Source organism: Sorex fumeus, unplaced genomic scaffold (genome assembly GCF_029834395.1).
Source record: "Sorex fumeus unplaced genomic scaffold, SorFum_2.1 ptg000058l, whole genome shotgun sequence".
Taxonomy (NCBI): domain Eukaryota; kingdom Metazoa; phylum Chordata; class Mammalia; order Eulipotyphla; family Soricidae; genus Sorex; species Sorex fumeus.
Window position 1 is genome coordinate 8374702 of NW_026606115.1, and position 22245 is coordinate 8396946.

The 22245-nt window shown below is 37.9% G+C and overlaps 1 protein-coding gene across 5 annotated transcripts in view; it reads left to right on the forward strand.

Annotated features, from left to right (window-relative positions):
* The window catches only part of LRCH2 (leucine rich repeats and calponin homology domain containing 2), a 167624-nt gene that overhangs the window by 60916 nt on the left and 84463 nt on the right, over positions 1-22245 (forward strand). For all 5 annotated transcript variants that reach the window (XR_008794061.1, XR_008794062.1, XM_056125653.1 and 2 more), the window contains exons 4-10: positions 2745-2850; positions 2935-3071; positions 10941-11074; positions 16641-16728; positions 17015-17126; positions 17517-17614; positions 17709-17767. Coding sequence is in view for 3 of the 5 variants with exons in the window: in XM_056125653.1 (XP_055981628.1) it covers positions 2745-2850; positions 2935-3071; positions 10941-11074; positions 16641-16728; positions 17015-17126; positions 17517-17614; positions 17709-17767 (734 nt within the window). In the remaining 2 variants the exon portion in view is untranslated. The remainder of the gene's footprint in view (positions 1-2744; positions 2851-2934; positions 3072-10940; positions 11075-16640; positions 16729-17014; positions 17127-17516; positions 17615-17708; positions 17768-22245) is intronic.

Below are 22245 nucleotides of genomic sequence, written 5' to 3' on the forward strand. Positions count from 1 at the left end.
TAAAAACGATGAGAGTGGGAAACCTTGTCTTGTGCATGATTTTGGAGACATGGTTTTCAGTTTTCTCCATTGAGTATAATGTTTACTGTGGGATTGTGGTAACTTACATTGACGATGTTGATGAAAGTTCCTCCAATTCCCATTTTACTGAGAGGGATTTTTTTATAATCATGAAATATGTGCTGGATCTTGTCAAATGCTTTCTCTGCAGTTATTGATATATCATATGATTTTTATTTTTTATTTTATTAATATGATAGATTATGTTGATTGACTTCCTTATGTTAAACCACCCTTGTATCCGTGGTATAAATCCTATTTGGTCATGGTGCATGGTCTTTTTCATGAGATGTTGGATTCAATTTGCTAGTATTTTGTTAAAGATATATGCATCTATGTTCATTAGGGATATCAATCTGTACATCTGTTTTTATGTTGTCTCTCTGCTTTCAGTATCAGGGTTATGTTTACTTCATAGAAATTGGAAGTGTTTCTGTTTCTTCAATTTCCTGAAAGATGCAAAAAAATTGGCAATAACATTTTATTTTTTGCTTTTTGGGTCACACCCAGCGATACACAGAAGTTACTCCTGTCTCATGCACTCAGGAATTACTCCTGGTGGTACTCAGGAGACCATATCGGATGCTGGGACTCAAATTGGGTTGGCTGTGTGCAAGGCAAACGCCCTAGCCGCTGTACTATCGTTCCAGTCCCAGTAACTCTCTTTAAAACTTTAAAAGAACTCACTGGTGCATGCATTTGGGCCTGGGCTTTTGATTTGGGGAAACTTTTGATTATGATTTCTATTTCCTAAATAGTGGTAGGTCTGTTCAGGTATGCCATATATTCTTGGCTCAGCCTTGGGGGTGGTAATATGAGTCCAAGAATTTATATATTTATTTTTGTTTCATGGGCTGGAGCGATGGCACAGTGAGGTAGGGTGTTTGCCTTGCATGTGGCCAACCTGGCCGACCCAGGTTCGATTCCTCTGTCCCTCTCAGAGAGCCCGGCAAGCTAGTGAGAGTATGGCAGAGCCTGGGAAGCTACCCGTGATGTATTTGATATGCCAAACACAGTAAAAAGTGTCACAATGGAGACGTTATTGGGCTCGCTCAAGCAAATCAATGAACAACGGAAAGACAGTGACAGTGATTTTTGTTTCATGGCATAAAGATTTTCAAAGTAATCCCTGATGATCTGTTGAATTTCTGTGGTATTTGTTGTGGCATACCCCCTTTCATTTCTGGTCTGGTTATTTAGGGTTCTCTTTCTTTCTGAGTCTTGCTATTGGTTTATCTATGTTGATTATTTTTCAAAGAACCAGCTCTTGGTTTCATGAATCTTTTGGATTCCAGTTCATTAATTTCTGCACTAAGATTTATTATTTCCTTCCTTTAGGCTGCTTTTATCGGATGTTTTCCAGTGTCTTAAGTTGTGTGGTTTAGTTATTTATATGGTCCCTCCCTTCCTTCCTGATGCTTGCATGTGTAAGCTATGAACTTTTCTCTTAATACTGTATTTGCTGTGTCCCATAAGTTCTGGTAGTATGTGTTTTCATTCTTGTTTGCTGCCAGCAATCTTTTTTTTCCTCTCTTGTCTCTTCCCTGATCCTCTAGTGTTCAGTACCGAGCTACTTAATTTTCAGGTGTTTGAATTTTTTCTTTGTTTCTGTATGTGATTAACTTCTATTTTAAGTGGATCCTGTTCAGAGAAGATAGTTGCTATGGAAGTATGTTTTGTGGCCCAGCTTGTGGCATATCCTGGAGAATGTCTCATGTGCATTGGAGAAAAATGTGTACTTGGTTTTGAGGATGAAAAGCCACCTTTCTCTATCATTTTTTCCTTCAAAGACAATATTTCTTTGCTGACTTTTAGTCTAGTTGATGTTATGAGAGGTGACAGAGCAGTATTGGGGTCTCTAACTGTGACTAATTGTGTTACTAGCAGTGTCTTCCATCAAGTTTATTAACAGTTGTTCTAACTGTTTTTGCTGATCCCTCATTAGGTACATAAATGTTTAGGAGAGTGACTTCCTCCTGATGTACCTATCTCTTGATCATTAAGAAATGATCCTCTCTGTTTCTTATAACATTTTAAGCCTTAAGTCTTTGTTATCTGATACAAGTATGGCCACCCCAACCTTTTTTGTTATGGGTGAAAGATATATAGGATCTGAAGAGAAACCAGAGTATAACCCCTAGCCTTTTTGTGGCCATTGTAAAACAGAGCTTGAATTTTAACTTAACTGTGATTTATTTATCAGAGCTCCTAGAATGTCTTTGGGTTAGAATGACAACCCTGAAATGTACAGCTTTTGATTATTCATATTTTGTATCCCTTGGTAGAGAAAAAGTTACTTTAATACTGACCCTGAGTATTTGGTTGTCTAGTTCATATAAATGACTATTATAATGGACAAGATTATCATAATGATTTATACTTACCTTCTATTTCTATCTTTTAATGAAAAGTTACTGAAGCATATAGGTTTTAGTTGATGACAGTTGGACTTCTGTTGAGTTTTTCATAGTGCTGTTTTATATAGTAGTGTCATAGCCTCAATATTTTGCATAGAAAACTTCATCTACTATGTTGGATTGACTTTATGTAGTTATGTAGATGGAGATGTACCATCTTGAGGAAAGTGATATTTAAGATAATTTTTGTAAGCTATTTGCCATCTACTTCAATAAAAAATGTATGTGTGGTTTTCAGTTCTTTTGCTATAATTTTGTTTCTTTTAGGATATTAGCTGCAATGAGATTCAGGTCCTTCCCCAGCAGATGGGAAAATTGCATTCACTTAGAGAGCTTAATATAAGAAGAAATAATCTTCATGTGTTGCCAGATGGTAAGATGCTCACCAGTTTTTACTGAAATTAATAAGAGAGTCAACTGTGTAAAGCATAATTAATTACCTTTTTTTAATTAACAGAATTAGGAGATCTTCCTTTAGTCAAGTTGGATTTCTCTTGTAATAAAGTGACCGAAATTCCAGTTTGTTATAGGAAACTACATCATTTACAAGTAATAATTTTGGATAACAACCCACTACAAGTACCACCAGCACAGGTTTGTAATAGAAAATATACTTATTTTTTGTTCATGCTTATATTTCTTTATTCCTAATAAAATTAAAGCATTGAAATTATGAGCTAATTTGTTCTTTAGGTATTATTGTCTAAAGGAGTTTTTTGAGAAGTTACTTTATGACATTGGTCAGGGTTTTAGGTTAGCTTTTAGAGAATAGGTTTTCGGAAAACCCAGATTTCATCTATCTGCTAATAACTGGCTTATAAACTGGTAAGTCTGCTTATCTATATTATTATAAAATGAAGTACTGTGTAGTCTGTAGGAAAGAAAAGTAATTTTTCATCTAAATTTGTATTTTCTTGACTAGAGACATCCTCCATAATAAAAGATGGACACAAGAGAAGCAAACAAGTTTAACATCATGCATAGCTCCTGTGGTTATGGTCTGGGTAGAACAACTGATTAACTTCCAAAATGGCACACAACACTGCCTTAAATACCATTTTTAGCTAAAGACAAAATATAGTGGGAAGAAGAACAAGTTAAGAAAGGTTATTTAACAAATCACAGCAATGATGATATAGTTGTTATACAGATTTAAGTGACTTTTATTCTTCATTGATTGGAGTTTCTGTAGATCTGTTTATCATCCGCATCCTGTTAAAAAGAGGGAGGAGACATCCTTATAAAAGAAATACGTTTTACAAAACATAAGTTCTTTGTGGTCTTTAGAGTTTTTACTATGTGTGCTTTCACTTAATAGGCAGCCTAAAATGATCCTTATGCCAGAGATATATCTGTATTTTGGACCTTCCAAGCAGTGCTCCAGGGTCTAGGGGGTACTCCTGACCGCACTTTGTCAACCAGACTGGCAGTTCAGTATTAGGTTCTTGGGTTAGGGTGCAGCTTGGGCCCTGTAATGCCAGGGTTTACCAGGCCCACACCTGGTAATACTCAGTGGCCTCCAGAGTTACACTAAAGGCATGCTTAGGAGACCATTCTGGGTGATTGGATCTAGGTCAGTTGCATGCCTTGCATGTGCCCTTACCTCTGTACTAAAACCCTGGACTCTAAAAGAAATATTTTAAGGTAACAACTTTTACTCACCTTCAAGTCTCTCTACTTCTCAGGTATATATTTACTACTTATTTTTTGTGTGATTGAAGAACATTCTTAGCACTGACAGCTGGCATTATAATAGAAAGAACAAAATGTAATTTGCAAAGTCTTTATCCAGACTTTTAGTTTTAGGATTAAATACATGTCTAATTTGCTAAAACGACAGTAAAGGAGCATACCAAGAATTCAGTTCATTAAGGATGAAGAGGATGCAAGGAAGCCAACAGGGGAGATATGTAAGCATAATTTTATAAAATAAAAAATAGGTGGAATAGTGGTCACTGGAGTCAGCTTGCACTGCATAGGAATGTTTGACTAGGAACCACAGGACTCTAAAGTTCCTGCCTGCATTCAACACCCAGCTATGTTCCCTGATTCAGGGTTTGTTTACATCTAGAGGAAGGATCACCCTTTTCTTCTTTCAAAGTTATATTGCACTCATTTCAAAAGGGTTGTCGTTTCTAACTCCAATAAAAACTGTTGTAGTTGCTGCATTAGCAGAATGTGAAAAGGTGACACTAGCTTCCTCTGTGGGAGAAGGCAAATGACAAGTTGTTTTACTGTATTATACTAGGGAACTGATTAGTATTAAAGGAAATGTAACTCTGAATATAATGATAAGATAGTGCTGTCCCATAGAACTTTCAGAACAGTGACAATGTTCTAGAAACTGTTCCTCCAATAACCACTTGCCACATTTGACTGTTAAGTGTTTAAAGGATAGCTAGGGTGATTAAGGAAACATTTTTAAAATTTAGTTTTATTTTTATAAATTTAAGTAGTTACAATCACAACCATCCTGTTATTTGTCGATTGCCTCAAGCAGGCCCCAGTAACGTCTCCTTCGTCCTAGCCCTGAGAATTTTAAGAAAAGTGCCATATTCAAGGCTCTTTCAGAGTTAGGAGAATGAGACCCTTCATTGTTACTGGTATTTGGCATATTGGGTACACCATGGGGAGTTTGCCAGACTCTGCCATGTGGGCAGGTTACATTCGGTAGCCTGCTAGTTTTTCCAAAGTAGGAATGAGATGATAAGATGGCGCTTCCGGGAGCTGAGTGTGATAATCTCTGGATCCTGGCCGTTGTTGGGGTTACACGGCAGTTGGTGGGTGTAACTGTCTAGCTATTGACAGGTCCAGTCCCAAACCGTGCAGGCTTGGAGATCTCAGCCCTGGGTCCCACACACCTGGGTTCCTCTGCCAGTTCTTTTATGTGTGAGGCTCATCCAAGTCTGTGGAGAGTGGTCGCAGCATGGCCTTGGCTGGGGCCCAGAGGTCTTCAGCTGTTGGGCCCTGGTGGGGACAGTCAGGCACAGGTAGTTACATGGTCCTAGTGAACATAGTGGCTGCATAGCACTTAAAATAAAATCGTGTGGCTGAAGAATGCAATTTTTAGCTTTAGTTTGTTCTGGGGCCGCACCCAGTGATGCTCAGGGCTTATTCCTGACTCTGAGCTAAGGGATCATTTCTGGTGGGACTCAGAGGACAACTAGGGGGTATTGAACCCATTTGGCCACATACAGGCTGAGTACTCTGCCTGCTGTTTTCTCTTGGACCCTCCAAAGTTTAGTTTTTTAAAAGTTTAATTATTTAAGTTAGTTGATTGAATTAATACGCATGAGTATCTGCTCGAGCTCGAGCAGGCCCAGTAACATCTCCATTGGAGACTTTGTTGTTACTGTGTCTGGCATATCAAATACTCTCGGTAGCTTGCCGGGCTCTCCGAGAGGGGCGGAGGAATCGAACTCGGGTTGGCCATGTTGGCTGCGTGCAAGGCAGATGCCCTACCCGCTGTGCTATCGAGTATCTGCTATATTGGGCAGTACAGTTGTAGAGAGAGTGAATCAGAGTCAGAAACTCTACATATAGCTATAAAGAGGAGTGAGACTCCCCATACTGAAAACAGTGTATTGCTTATGTACTGAATATTGAGACTTTCTTGATTTTTTTGCCAGAATGCTTCCAAAGCCAGTCATATATCTCAAGCAGTATTCATAGATCGCTCCCTTAGCAAACTCATTGATAAATTTGGAGAAAATTATATGCATATATGTAATTTCTAGGGATTTTGTTATCTGTTCTATATATGTACATATAATTTATGTGAGAGATATGCATATATGAAACACATGCATATATCTGTGTATACACACACATATAATTGGGAGGGCCTCTGAAAATGACTGAATAGACTCACCATTAATAAAGTTCTCTCACTAATTTAGAACTTCCATTTCATTTTTTATTGTTTCACTCTGGTAAATGAACAGACAGCCAAGAGTCACTAAGCATTAGTGACAACCGAAAGGCTTCCACTGAAACAAAATAGTATATAGAGTGATTTTTAGCAACAGTATGGAAACTCAAAGGTACAAGAATGATGCCTTAAAAGACTGAGGGGCTTTGTCCAGCATTCTGGACTCAACCATAAAATTATATGTGAGGGGGTAAATATAGCTTCAAACATGTAAGGTCTCAGACAAAAAACTTATGAAAGGAATTCAGTTTTATCTATATTAGAGGAATACAATTTAATATGACACTGAGAGACCACTGTAGAAACACTAGTTTGTCAAAGCCTTTTTTGTCCTTTTAGGGAGAAAAAATATTATTGTACTTTAAATATATTTTATGGACTATTTGACCCTTGGTTTTGTATAAAAATTTAAAATTTTACTTTCACATAGGGTAACTATTTTCAGTATTATTCTGCTCTGTCTTCTTAGTTTTAGGACATTATGTTTTTAAAATATTTGTTAATATATTGTGTAAAATATTTGTTATGTCATTTCCAACAAAAGAAATGATGAAATTTTTTCCGTCTCATGCTGTAATATATTTTGTTCAAAATATAATACCCTCCATAGTCCAACAAATAGCTTTTTATTTGTTAGCCAACTGTTTAGCACATTTTAATTATAATATTTTGGTTCAACATAAGATACTATTTTCATATTTTTAAAATATTCCAGTAAAACAAGTTTATTAGTGAAATGAATGGAAGGAAGGAGAGAGGTAAATAAAGATACATGCTCAAAAGAGTGACTTTTCCAGAGTGGAAAAAAGCACAAAGTATACATCTCAAGCAGGTATGTGCGGACCTTTTCACAATTCTGCAGAAATGTACCCTAAAGTAAGAAAGGACATATCTGAGGCAGATGCAGGCCGAATAGTCAAGGCTTCTATTTTCATACTTATATAAAATTAAAAATATTTTGGAATGAAAAAATATACCTTATAAAACAAAATAATATAGTTTTATAATACTCGAGCGGGCCCAGTAACGTCTCCATTGGAGACTTTGTTGTTACTGTGTCTGGCATATCGAATACTCTCGGTAGCTTGCCGGGCTCTCCGAGAGGGGCGGAGGAATCGAACTCGGGTCAGCCATGTTGGCCACTTGTAAGGCGAACGCCCTACCGCTGTGCTATCGCTCCAGAGAAATCAAGATGTTGGGCCGGAGTAATAGCACAGTGGGTAGGGAGTTTGCCTTGCATGCGGCTGACTTGGGTTCGATTCCTAGCATCCGATATGGTCCCCCGAGCACTGCCAGGAGTTATTTCTGAGGGCATGAGCCAGGATTATCCCCTGTGCATCACTGGGTGTGACCCAAAAAGCAAAAAAAAAAATCAAGATGTTTCTATTAAAATCAAGCTTTTCTGGAATATATTCAATTGGATTTTTTCCTAGAGCTGTATCTAAAGCATAAAGATTAATAAACTATGAAAACCATATGTCAGCCTAAAACATGCCAGAAGAAGTTCACACAGAATGTGAATATTAACGTATCACTGTTGTAATAGAATTACTGTATTTAAAATTTTATATGTACTTTTAAATATTTTAGAATCATTTTAAACAATTTGTTTATATGGATGAGTATACTCATTCATCATATTTGCACATTTCTTCATATTTTTGTATATAGAAAATATTTCAATTTACGGGTTTCCAAAACTTTAACTCTCATCAACCTTTTATTAGGAAGGTTACAGAAGTGCTTTATTAAAATGAGGATATGAATTAGGAAAGAGTAATTCTTTATGTCTAAGATTGACAGTATGCAAGGACCTAAGAAGCAGTCAGTTTTTAGTGGAGTGATATAAGAAATCTTAAATGCTCATTTTCATTAGTAAGTCCTCAATGAATAAAAGCTTATAATTAAAAAATAACAGACTGTGTTACTTACTAATATGAAAGTAAATGGTAAAACATTTAAAAGAACTGAATATGGGGACTGGGTCTTAGAGGTTGAAAGGTGTAAAATGGAAAATTAGATTTTGTTATCAATCTTGATTACGATAAATTATATTTTTATTTTCAGTGTTGATAATCTCTCTACCTGTATGAATTGGTATGATAATATTTAAATTTACAGAGTGGAAAGATGGTAATGTTTGTCTTGCAGGCATTCAACCCATGCTGGTGAGGCTCTGGGGGATCAGATGGGATGCTGAGGATCTAAGCTGGGTTGGCGGCTTAGGGCAAAAGCCCCTAACTACAATATTTGCTATGCTATCTGCCCATAGAATTCTTTTTGTCACAGTGTTTTATCTTTCATTATTCTTTCTCCACTAAGTAACTTTTTAGTATATTCTTTAGGATTGACAAATATTTTATGTGTTTTTTTTCTCACTGTCATAACTTTCTATTATTCAACAGATTCAATTTTCTTACATTTGCATTTCCTTGATTTTAGCTTTCTTCTTGTGTTTACTATATATATTAACTAACCTAATGGTTATAATGAACTTTAAAGATTTAATATGGATAGCTGCAGAGATAGTACAGGAGTTAAGCACTTGGGGAGATAGTACATGGATTAAGGAGATAGTACATGGATTACTTGCCTTGTACGTGACTGACCCTGGTTCAATACCTCATGTGGCCTCCCAAGCACTGCCGGAATAATTTCTGGGTCACTCCCAGCCAAGCTCAGGGGTTACTTCTGGCTCTGCACTTAGGAATTACTTCTGGTGGTGTTCTGGGGACCATTTGGGATGCTGGGGATTGAACCCGGTCGGTCTCTTGCAAGGCAAACCACCCTATCCTATGTACTAATTGCTCTGGCCCCAGGATCATTCTTGAGCACAGAGCAAGGAATAGCCCATGGGTACCTCTGGGTGTGCCCAACACCTCCATCCCGAAAGAAAAAGTTACATGGGTTATTCTTTTCTGCTCTCACAACTACAATAAATGAATATCTTTTATTTTTCTAATAAAGATAGCTTTCCTGAATTATATGTTCTGTAGCATTTTCTATGTTGTGCTTTTAACAGGAAAACGTGTAAAATGCAGTAAAAATTAATTTCTTCTAATAAGAATGGTGAAGGGAGTAAAATTTTAGTTTATTGTATAAATTCTTTAGGGGAGTCCGGGGGAGGGGGGGCCGGTGGCTCTTCCCTAGCCGCCCGCATTCTGGGTGGGCCCGGGCCGCTCCCCCAGCAAGGGCAGCCCAGGTGGAGGAAACGAGGAAACAAGGGCCAAGCCGGTTGCTTGATCAGTTGCCATTTATTCCATTCTCCCCATGCGCCTGCCCCAGTCTCTCTGAGCCTCCCATTCTAGTCTCACACTGCACCACAGTCCGGTCTCCTCCTGTCTCTCCCGAGCATCTCTCCACGCTCCATCTAGCAGCCTGGGATCTCTCTCTCCACATGCTTGCTCCTATATTCTACTTCTACATTCTTCTCCCTCTGTCCCCCTTGCTAGTATCTCCGCACTCCATTTCACAGCCCTGCTCTTTCACTCTCTCCCCTGTCTCTCCAACTCTCCAGCACTCTGGGATGACACTGCACTCAGTCTGGTAGACAAATCAACATAAAAAAAAAAACCCTTCCTGAGGGCCCACCAAGTTCAAAAGAAACACCACCTAAAAGTTATTCCAAAGCCCTTCCTGACAGCCCAAGGGCAAAATACCTCCTAAGGTGTTTTTCTCCTTCCCTCAGTCCAATAACTCTACCAGCATCTTAATACCAGTAATTTTTGTATGGACACAGTAAGAGATACCATTGAGGCTTGTAGGGCAGCTCTCCTGGGAACACCTTGCCACAGACTCAGACTACAGTGCTCAGGCCAGATTAATCATTCCTAGCTCTAGCAGGGTCCAAATCTAGTTATTACTTTTTGGATCATGACAGCATTTGTCCATGACCAAGCTCTTAACTTATAGTTAAGCATTATGGTGCGTTGGCCAGGCCCATCTCGATGCCAGTGTAGCACATAGCTTACCGCTTGCCCTGGTTTCATCCAGTCCCTTTGTCGGGACCCTGCTTTTGGGGGTGCTAGGAAGTAAAGGCAGCTGAAGCTTAATTGAGAGAACAGATGCCCAGGAGGGAAATATCACTGAGAGTCACATTACAAAAGCATAGCATATACTGTCTTCTTGTGTCCATACAAAAAGGACATTTCTCTGAATATTTCTCTGAATGCAAAGGACTTAGGGAGAAGAGAAAAACAATATTTACAAGTCAACAGAGCACAAAGAAAGAAGTTACAAATAAACACAGAGGAAAGGGAGCACTGTGATGGGAGCAACCCAATAAACCTAAACTACCTGAGGCTATGCAGGAAGGACAAAAACATTGTTATCCTACAGTTTGTGTTCATTTTAACATATTTTTCCATCTAATATGAGAAGTGTGCATATACATATTAATATATTTGAGTACACAAAATGTAGTGATTGTAATGTTCCCAAATAATGTGAGATTATGAAAATTATAAAAATATTATTACATATAATTCATATTTGGTCCTATACAATTAAATCTTCTAATTATTTGTTGACAGATATGTTTAAAGGGTAAAGTACACATATTTAAATATTTAAATATACAAGCATGTTGCAGAATGGACAAGAAACCAGATTCATTGGATCTTCCATCATTAAGTAAACGAATGCCATCCCAACCTCTCACAGACAGGTAATGCCTTGTTTCATGATGGACTGGTGTCCTCTAAGAGTTAATCAATATTTGGTGTATTGTATATACTTAGACTGATTGGCCAGTGTGTTGAATTCAGTATTTGACTGAGTATTTGAAATCAGTGTTTGATATTTAAACTATCATCACTAACTAAACTCTTGGGATATTAGAATAAATTGTGAATATTTTTTTCAAAAAACATGAACACTTTAGTAGATTAGAGACCATTTGCCATTATAATGCAGAAACACTAATTTCTTGGCACTTGCAATTGAATTTACTCATGTGATCCCTTTATCGTCTATTTATAATTTGAATTTGTCATTGACTAACATTGAAAAAGAAAGACCACTCTTCCCTTATTTGTATTCTTTATACTTTTCTAATGTCTTTTGGTTCAAGATGATGTGTCATTGATGTTTTACCCCACATGAAATTTTGAAATAGTACGTCATATTGTTTTAAATACATGCTTTCTAGATGCATATTAGTCTGAAATATCTTATAAAAACATTTATCCACTAATATGTAAAATAATTTGACTGAGGTGAGAGTACCGAAAGCGAGAATATGGCCCTGCCTAAAATATTGAAAGATACGTCATACTTATAAAAAAGTTTATACTACTTACATGGTAGTATAGTTTGTGCTATACTACCACACTATGCTGCTCACACTATATTGTTCACTTTATTGCAGTGAAAATTCTTGAATTTCCAAAACAGACATTTTCTTGAATATTTTAGTTTCCCAATAATATGTGGATTATTTTGTTTAATATTATGAATTATAGTGGAATCAAGCAATTTTACAAAAAGTAAGAATGAATTAGTATTCTAGTCTCTATCAGTCTGCTTTGCCTCTTTGTATATGAAACTATATTAGTATCATTTACAGTATGAACCATTTGTTTACTTCATAAATACAGTTGAGTGTTTTCTGATCTATTTGGAGTGTTTATTGAATGATGCACTCATTGTTCTTGGCTGCCATGTAACTTAGCTAGTGAAAGAGGAGTCCGGACTGAACAATTTCAAGTTCGGTGAGCCCTGTGAAGGAAAGGGATATTTTTTCAAAAGGGTAGTTTAGAGAATAGCTCTTTTGAAATATGAAGCTTCAAGTTTAGACCAGCAAAGAAAAATGAGTTGTTCTAATATAGATTGGGTGAAGAGTATTTCAGGCAGGTGTGGATTGTGGAAAGCCTTAAGTTTACAAAAGTGGTTTTAATAAAAATTGAAAGGAAACTAGTAATGTTTGAGCAAAGTAGCTGAATGGTAGAATGGTCTAAATTGGTTTTGCATACGTAGGGCTCAAGGAATGTTGGAGGGATGAGTTGGGAGACTGTAAAGTTTACATTGGGAAATTATTGAATAGTTTGAAATAGGTGAATAATGTCTAATTTGTGTTTTAAGAACTTATTTTGATTCTGAAGGAAAGCAGATTAAAAGAAAACAAAAATTGCAGTGCTGCTGAGATAAAGGGTCATGAATAGGGTTATTGCAACAGAGATGAGAAGTAGTGGGCAGAATATATTTCTGTGGTGGTCTTCTAGCAGTGTTCTCCAAAATATATGTAATGTAAGTACACATGTAGTTTAAACACTTTTGCAAACAATTAAAAAGCAAATTTATGATTTAATTTTATGTTATTACAATGAAGTTATTTTTACTATTAAAAAGTAAAATTAATAATTAAAAAGTAAAGCACTGTAGCACTGCCCTCCCATTGTTCATTGATTTGCTTGAGCGGGCACCAGTAACATCACCATTGTGAGACTTGTTGTTACTGTTTTTTGGCAAACTGAATACGCCACGCGGAGCTTGCCAGGCTCTGCCGTGTGGGTGGGATACTCTCGGTAGCTTGCCAGGCTCTCTGAGAGGGACAGAGGAATCTAACCCCGGTCAGCTGTGTGTAAGACAAACGACCTACCCACTGTGCTATAACTCTATAAAACATAATTTTACTTTTTAAAAAGTAAAATTGTCTTTTATATTATATTTTTAGTTTTATATTATTTATACCAATGTATCTAAAATCTTGTAAGAACCTGAAATTTCAAAAATTAAGAGTTTCATATGTTTTCCTTTTTTAAACCTTTGAAATCTGGTGTACAGTTTACATTCCCAACTTGTTTCATTTCGACTAGGCACTTTTTAATTGCTTAATATAGCTAAATGGCCTTTTGTATTAGGCAGTACAAATCAATAGTGTACTTTCAAGGATTGTCTTTAAACTAGTTAGTAGTCTTTAAAATACTTAGCCCAGTTTCTGATGCATATGTAGTGAAGGTATAGTCTATGCAAAATTTGCAAATAAAGTAAAAATACTTTGCAACCTGATGGCATATTGAAATTCATAAATTTGCAAGTTCAAATCAATCTTCACAGAAAAAATAAATTCAGAGCTTTGCATATATTTTTGTGTTCTTTTCACAGTTACTAGATGAATATTATTTATAAGGCCAAATTGTATTTTAGTGCTAAGAATGAAGAAACTGCTAATTAAAATTTAAAAGTATTTCAAAGTCCTATGATGACATTTGCCAAACCAGTAAGGAAAAGAGAAGTGTCTTGTATCATGATAATAATTAAGATTTTGCTTTAGATTTTTTAAAAAAAATTTATTAGTGAAACACCATGAGGTACAGTTGTACACTTACAGATTTTTGTGCTTGGGTTTCAGTTATAGAATGATTGAGTACCCATCCCTCCACCAGTGCTCATTCTCCACCACCACATATCCCAGTATCCCTCCCACCCCCACACCCCCATTCCACCCTGCCTCTGTGGCAGGGCATTCCCTTTTGTTTTCTCTCCTTTTGGGTGCTGTGGTTTGCAAAAGAGGCATTGAATGGCAATCAAGTTTGGTCAATAATCTCATTTCAGCATGCATCTCCCATCCTGGGAGGATCCTCCCAACACCCTTTATTTGGTGCTCCCTTCTCTATATTAGCTGCCTTTTCCCCTAATGTGTGCGGCTGGCCTCCAAACCATGGAGTAAACTCATGGTACTTATCTCGGCTCTTCTTGGGTGTTAGTCTCCTATTTTGTTACTTTATGTTCCCCAGATGAATGCAGTCTTTCTATGTCTATCCCTCTTTTTCTGACTCATTTCACTTAGCATGATACTTTCCATGTAGTACCACTGGTATGTAAATTTTATGAATTCATCTTTTCTTTTCTTTTCTCCTCTTTCTTTCTTTCTTTCTTTCTTTCTTTCTTTCTTTCTTTCTTTCTTTCTCTTTCTTTCTTTCTTGAATCACCATGAGAACAGTCACAAAGCCTTTCAGTTCAAGTCTCGGTCGGACATACAATGATCAAACACCCCTCCATTTTCCAGTGCACATTTCCCACCACCAAGAGCCCCAGTATAACCCCCTCCCACCCACTCCCAGCTGTGTGCTAGATTTCTATTTTATTCTCTATGTTGATTACATTCAATATTATGACAAAAGACCCAACATTGTTACTTGGAATTTTCCCCTACATTTAGACCTGCCACAAAGACATCATTAAAAAATTTGTTTTCTATTGCTGATTATGAAGAACATATGATGTTGTGTGGCCACAATAGCAGCCACGTGAATTTGGATTTCTGATATTTTAATAATAAACCTAGAGGGATTACTGCCAGAAGCCCCTCGGTTCCAAGATTGGCATGTGTGCCTCTGGGTTCATGGTCAGTCAGAAGCTGGAGGAGGTGTTTGAGGGTGGCAACCTGGAGCATTGTCATGGCAGGGACCAGGGCTGATCCCACCCCCTATCCCACGAAGCCCCAAGTGCCTCGTTAATGCAGTCTCATACCTGGCTATTAATTAGGCTCTAAAAGATGCAGGCTATCATGTCGCCGCCACAAAGCAGGACAGGTGGAGGGACAGACATCCTTCCCCTCCCAGGACAGCATAGCGCCATAGTTAAATACACAGTCCAGATGTATTTTGGTTGGGCATTATCTTTTGCTCAGATTTTCCCACCACCATTCAAGCCTGATTTTCAGGACAAATGCTAGATCATTTACTTTCCATAGATCACTTTTCATAGTAGGAAACATTTGGAAAATAGCCCTGGTACCCGCATGCCAAAGCCATGCTTGTAGAGGCTCATGGTCACTGGGATTCCATTTGGAGAAGGTGGGGAGATAGCAGCTACCCCATCTGGGATCTTCCGGTGTTCTTGGCTCTGTATGGGGACTGGAGAATTTTCCGGGAGCTGTGGGGCCTTCCAGCTGGCTTTCTTCTTCACTTCTGTGTACTGTAAGATGGCGATGGGGGCAGGTTGTGGGCATGACTTCAGGAATCAGAGGTTGCCTTGGAGTCGGGGCGGCCCCATTGTGGTTCAGAAAATAGTTATGGTAACCACATGTCAGAGCCATGCTTGTAGAAGCTCATGGTCACTGAGATTTCATCTGGAGAAGGCGGGTAGACAGCACCTACCCCATCTGGGACCTCCCAGTGATATCGGCTCTGTATGGGACCCGAAGAATTCTCCGGGAGGTGTGGGGCCCTTCAGCCGATTTTTTTTTGCTGCTGTGTGTCGACTTCATCTTTTCTAACAGCTACATAGTACTCCATTTTGTATGAAGATTTTGCTTTAGATTTTTAAAATTCATGTAGCATCAAATATAACATTATGCAAGTTTCAAGTATGCACCACTAAAAATCAACTTACTACATGAAGATAACCACTAAAATTGTCCTTCACTGTACAGTAGATTCTTCATAACCATTTTGCTTTTCCATTCCCCCTTCCTTTTGGGTAAAAACCATTAATTGGCTTTAGATCACCATTCTAGTGCAAAGGTTTATTTTTAATTTTTTTTAGTTCATCTGCTTATTTTCTCCATATACAACACATGAGTGAAAATATATATTTTTTGTCTTTCTCCATCTTCTTTGCTAAGTATAATGCCCTCTAGGTCCATCCATATTGATGTAAATAGTAATATTTTATCTTGTTAATAGCTGAATAGCATTCCGTTGTGTATACATGCCACATCTTCTTCTCCTAGCTGTTTGTTAATAAGCATGTTGGTTGATTCCAGTTCTTGACTATTTTAAATGCTGCTTCATCAAACATGGGGGTGCACGTATTGCGATTATGATTTCTACTAGAACTATTTGCTTTTCTGAGTTTTTCAGAAGTAATGGGCTTTTGTTGACAATTGTCACTTTACAATAGAATTTATGAAAGAAAAAATAATGTGTGGGAAATACAAAGTTTTGTAGGAAAATTTCTATTTTCTTTCTTGTATTCTTAAAGATCTTAGCCATCACAAGCAATTTTGTTTTTGTCATTTTTTTTGTGAATTGTACACAGCTATCTTAGCCCTTACTACTGACTCTGTGGCCAGGGGTCACTCCTGGTGGTGATCATGGGATCATAGGGGGTGATAATGATTGAACCAGAGTCAGTTGCATGAAAGACAAGCACCAAAACCTCTGTACTATCTCTCTAGCCCACAAGTATTTTTAAAGTATATATTTTGTTCTATCTAGGAAAGTTTATGCCAAGCCTATTATTTAAGAAGAAAATCCTAATTACCACTAGATTTTCTATTTCCATAGTATGGAAGATTTTTATCCAAATAAAAATCATGGTCCTGACTCTGGCATTGGAAGTGATAATGGAGAGAAGCGACTATCTACAACAGAAGTGAGTATTTTTATTGATGACCTGTTCGATTTTGAAATTGTGATGTACTTTAAAAGAGATATTTGCCCACATGTTAGGTTTCTGGATTGCCCAAAAATGTGCTCATTATTGCATTTTATGGAAGAAAGAGCATGTACATTTTAAAAGCAAATCAGTGAACTTTAATATTAATTTTTGGTGTGAAAACCTGGAATGTAAAACAGATATTCTATATGTCACAAGTGAAAGTAAATCAACTTAACCCTTATCATATTAAAAATGCCTGTTTTGTACTTTTTCCTTTTAGCCATCAGATGATGACACAATCAGCCTTCACTCTCAAGTCTCAGAATCAAATAGAGAGCAGACATTAAGAAATGACAGTCATGCTACAGGAAGTAAACCGGATTTTCATAAAGGTAATTTATGTTCTATATATTTTATGTATATAGTCCTCATTAAAATGGAATTTGTAATTAAAGTTTGTTTTTAAAATTTTGATTTTTTTGGCAAAGCAAGAAAGTTTTTATTGAAACTTATAAGAAAGATCTCGTGAGGGGAGTGAGGGAGAAGTACATGTTCAAAATAGAACACAGGCTTTTCCAGGGTGGAAATAAGAAAGCAAAGAAACAAAGAGACAAGCAAGAGAAATACATGTTCGAGGGAGAACATGAGTTTAAAGAGAAAGTCGAAAAATTCTGATTTATTTGGGCAGCTTTTATAATGAGAAATATATACTTCTGTTCTAAGCACTGCATGTCAGAGCACAGTTTGCTATTTATATATTCTAATAAATTATCTATACTTAGACCAGGAGGTGTATGATTTTATTGACCACACTACAGAAGATGTAGCAGTTCCTGAACCAGGAGATTCACATATGGGATCCTTTGTCTCTTTTTTTAAGGTAAAGTAAACATTCAACAAGTAATACTCATGTTTTCCTTGATTTCACAAAAGTGGAGTGTAACATTTAAAACTATAACTTTTTTTTGTATAAGGGAAAAGAAAAAGTTCCTGAAAAATTCCAGAAATCTGAAGAGTTGACAGATGAAAAGAGGTTAGTATACATAATTTATCAAATGTAAATATTACTTACAAAAATTGAAAGTACTTGAGAAAAATTATCTTTATCATTTACCCATTGTGTTTTATTTATTAATGCTTCTTTCTGTAATCTTCAAATTGAAAATTCTACCAAGCATTTATTTATTTATATGCTGTTTTAATTATTACCACTTTGTAATAGAATTTGAGGTTGGGGAGGGTGATGCCTCCCCACGTATTTTTCCCAAGAATTGATTTAGCTGTTTGTGGGCGTTTGTTGTTCCATATGAATTTCAGGAGTGCTTGATCTATTTCTTTGAAGAATTTCATGAGTATCTTATAGGGATCGTGTTGAATCTGTATAATGCTTTGGGGAGTATTGTCATTTTGATGATGTTAATTCTTCCTATCCATGAGCAGGGGATATGTTTCCATTTCCTCGTGTCCTCTTTAATTTCATGGAGTAGCTTTTTGTAGTTTTCATTGTAGAGATACTTTGCCTCTTTAGTTAGGCTGATTTCAAGGTATTTGATTTTCCTGGGCACAGTTGTGAACGGGATTATTTTTTTCATGTCACTTTCCTCTCTCTGATTATTTGCATATAGGAAGGCCATGGATTTGGGGGCTGTGATTTTATAGCCTGGACTTTACTGTACAAGACTATTGTTTCTAGGAGTTTCTTAGTAGAGGATTTAGGATTCTTGAGATACAGTATCATATCATCTGTGATTAGTGTGAGCTTGATTTCTTCCTTTCCTATCTGGATTCCTTTAATGTCTTTTTCTTGCCTAATCACTATTGCAGGTGCTTCCAGTACTATGTTAAACAGAAGTGGTGATAGTGAGAATCCTTATCTTGTCCCTGATCTTAGAGGAAAGGCCCTTAGTTTTTCCCCAGTGAAGATAATGCTTGCCATGGGTTTGTCATAGATGGCTTTGATTATCTTGAGGAAAGTTTCTTCAAAACTCATTTTGGTGAGAGTTTTCATCATAAACGGGTGCTAGCTCTTGTCAAAAGCTTTCTCTGTGTCTATTGATATGATCATATGGTTTTTATCTTTACTTTTGTTGATATGATGAATTATGTTGATTTCCAAATGTTAAACCATCCTTGCATCCTGGGAATGAATCCCACTTGGTTATGGTATATGATCTATTTGATGAGTTGTTGGATTCTATTGGCTAATATTTTGTTGAGGATATTTGCATCCGTGTTTATCAGGGATATTGGCTTATAGTTTTCTTTGTTGGTAGTGTCTTTGTTTGCTTTGGGTATTAGGAAGTTATGTGCCTCATAGAAGCAGTTTGGGAGAGTTCCTGTTTTTTCCATTTTCTGGAAAAGCTTGAGGAGAACTGGACAAAGGTCTTCTTTAAATGTTGGAATAAATCACTAGTGAACCTGTCTGATTCACGAGGAACGCCAAGAGAGAGATAGCCAGAAAAAATCGCCTATCTTCGAAAACTCTTGAGCTAATTCGCCAGCGTGGTTTGGCGCATGACTCAGGCAACCGCAAGTTAACGTCCGAGCTCGCAAAGCAGTGCAGAGATGCGATCAAGGAAGACCTCAAAGAGAGAAGAGCAAAAGTACTGGTAGATGCGGCAAAATCCGGGAAAAGTATTCGTAACGCTTGCCTGTCCTTTGCCAACTACAAGACCAAGATGACTGCCCTCCGACGTCCTGATGGATCCATCACATCCTCCAGAACGGCAATGGAGAAGATTATCCATGACTTCTACTCAAATCTCTTCGATAGCCATGTCCACTTGCCGACATACCAAATTCCACAGGATGGATATGTCGTTCCCAACGTTCTCCCTTTGGAAATCCGACATGCCGTTTCGTCGGTAAAGAAACAAACAGCACCCTGCCCAGACAGGTCAGACCTGAACACCTGAAGAACCTGCCATCAGTACTCATCAATACACTGGCTCGGCTCTTCACTCGCTACCTGTCTGAATGCAAGGTTCCGTCCCAATGGAAAACCAGCAGGACCGTACTACTGTTCAAGAAGGGAGACATCCATGACATTGGCAACTATCGCCCTACAAGTTGTTCACTCGAGTCATCCAAAATAGGATTGGCAGAACACTAGATGAAGGACAACCATGCGAGCAAGCCGGGTTCCGCAAAGGATTCAGCACCATCGACCATATCCACACGATAACCAAGCTCATTGAGGTTTCTCGGGAGTTCAAGATGCCGCTCTGTTTAACGTTCATTGATTTAAAGAAGTCCTTTGATTCTGTTGAGATGGAAGCAGTCATTGAAGCCCTAGCCAATCAGGGCATTCAAGCCCAATACATCAGGATCCTCCGTGAGCTGTACTGTGGATTCACTACCAGGATCTCACCATTCTACAAAGAAGTGATCATTGATGTCAAGAGAGGGGTTCGGCACGGTGATACCATTTCACTGAAACTCTTCAGTGCCACCCTCGAGAACATCATGCGACGACTAGAATGGGAAGGAATGGGAGTGAAGATAGATGGTCGGCAACTACACCATCTCCGCTTTGCTGATGACATTGTTTTAATAACACCAAATATCAGCCAAGCGGCATAAATGCTGTCCGACTTTGACCGTGAGTGTGGAAAGGTAGGACTGCAGCTGAATCTTGCGAAGACAATGTTTATGAGAAACAGCCTCGTTCCTGATGCCCCATTCGCTCTCAACAGAACGACCATCTCAGAATGCAACAGCTATGTGTACCTAGGTCGAGAGGTCAACATGACAAATGACCTGGCACCCGAGCTGTGCAGGAGGAAGAGAGCGGCTTGGAACGCTTTCAAGAACGTCGAAGAAATATCTAAGAGGACGAAGAGCCTCCGGCTCTGGGCACATCTCTTTGATTCCACTGTTCTTCCTGCATTAACATATGCCTCAGAGACCTGGGCCCTAAGCAAACAAGATGAGAACGCTATTCAGGTCTCCCAAAGAAGAATAGAAAGAGCTATGCTTGGAATATCACGTTTCACTCAAATGAGAGAAAGAATCCGGAGTTCTGACATCCGTCGACGATCAAGAATCAGGGACGCTGTCTCATTTGCCAAGGTGTCGAAAATCAGATGGGTTGGTCACGTAATGAGATTTAAAGACGACCACTGGACTAGAGCTGTTACCGACTGGATTCCACGGGATGTCAAAAGACCACGTGGCCGCCCACCTACCAGATGGTCAGACTTCTTCGTCAAGATCATGAACGATCGGTTTGACGCCCTTCATGTTCCCGGAGCGAACAGATGTCATTGGGCTACACTAGTACGCGACAGGGCAAATGGAGATGTTACTGGCGCCCACTCGAGCAAATCGACGACTAACGGGAAGTTAAGTGAGTAAGTGATTAAGTGAACCTGTCTAGGCCTTGGCTTTTGTTTTTGGGAAGACTTTTGATTACCACTTCAATTTCCTTGATATGAATGGGTCTATTCAGGTATCCCAAGTCTTTCTGGTTTAACCTTGGGAGATTATAGGAATCCAGGAATTTATCCATTTCTGCTTGGTTCTCTAGTTTTGTGCCATACAGACTCTCTAAATAGTCTCTGATGATCTTTTGGATTTCATTGGTTTCTGTTGTGATGTCCCATTTTTCATTTCTGATTCGTTTTTTAGGGTTCTCTCTCTTTGTGAGTCTTGCTAGTGGTTTATCAATCTCATTTATTTGCTCAAAGTACCAGCTCTTGGTTTTTTGACCTTTCGAATTGTTTTGTTGTTTTTTTTTTTGGGGGGGGGGGTTTCCATGTCGTTAATTTCTGTTCTAAGTTTTATTATTTCTTTCCTTTGGCCAATTTTGGGTTCGTTTTCTTGGTCTTTTTCTAAAATCTTGAGCTGTGTGGTTAGGCTATCTATGTAGGCCCTTTCTTCTTTCCTTGGGAATGCTTCCTACACTATAAATTTTCCTCTTAGCACGGCTTTAGCTGCGTCCCGTAGGTTCTGGTAGCTCGTGTCATCATTCTTGTTTGTTTCCAGGTATCATTTGATTTTGTCTTTGACTTCCTTCTTGATCCACTCAGTGTTCAACATTGAGTTGTTTCATTTCCAAGTGTTTGATTTTTTTTGATGTCTTTGTGTTATTCGCTTCTATCTTCAACACATCGTGCTCTGAAAAGATTGTTGATACTACTTCTATCTTCCTGATTCTACTGAGGTATGTTTTGTGGCCTAACACGTGGTCTATTTTGGAAAATGGTGCCTGTGCACTGGAGAAGAATGTGTATTCTTTCTTTATGGGGTATAAAGCCCTGTATAGGTCTATAATTTTTTTTCTGTTTGTTTTTATTTATTTATTTTTAAATTCAGAACATTTTATTAATCTTTAATTGTCTCTTTTTTATTTAGATTTTTATTAGTGAAACACCATGAGGTACAGTTGTAGATTTACAAATTTTTTGTATAAGTCTATTAGCCCACTTTCTTCTATTTCTTCCTTCAAAGCCATGTTTCCTTGTTGAGTTTTGTTCTTGTTGATCTATCCAGAGTTGATAAGGCGATGTC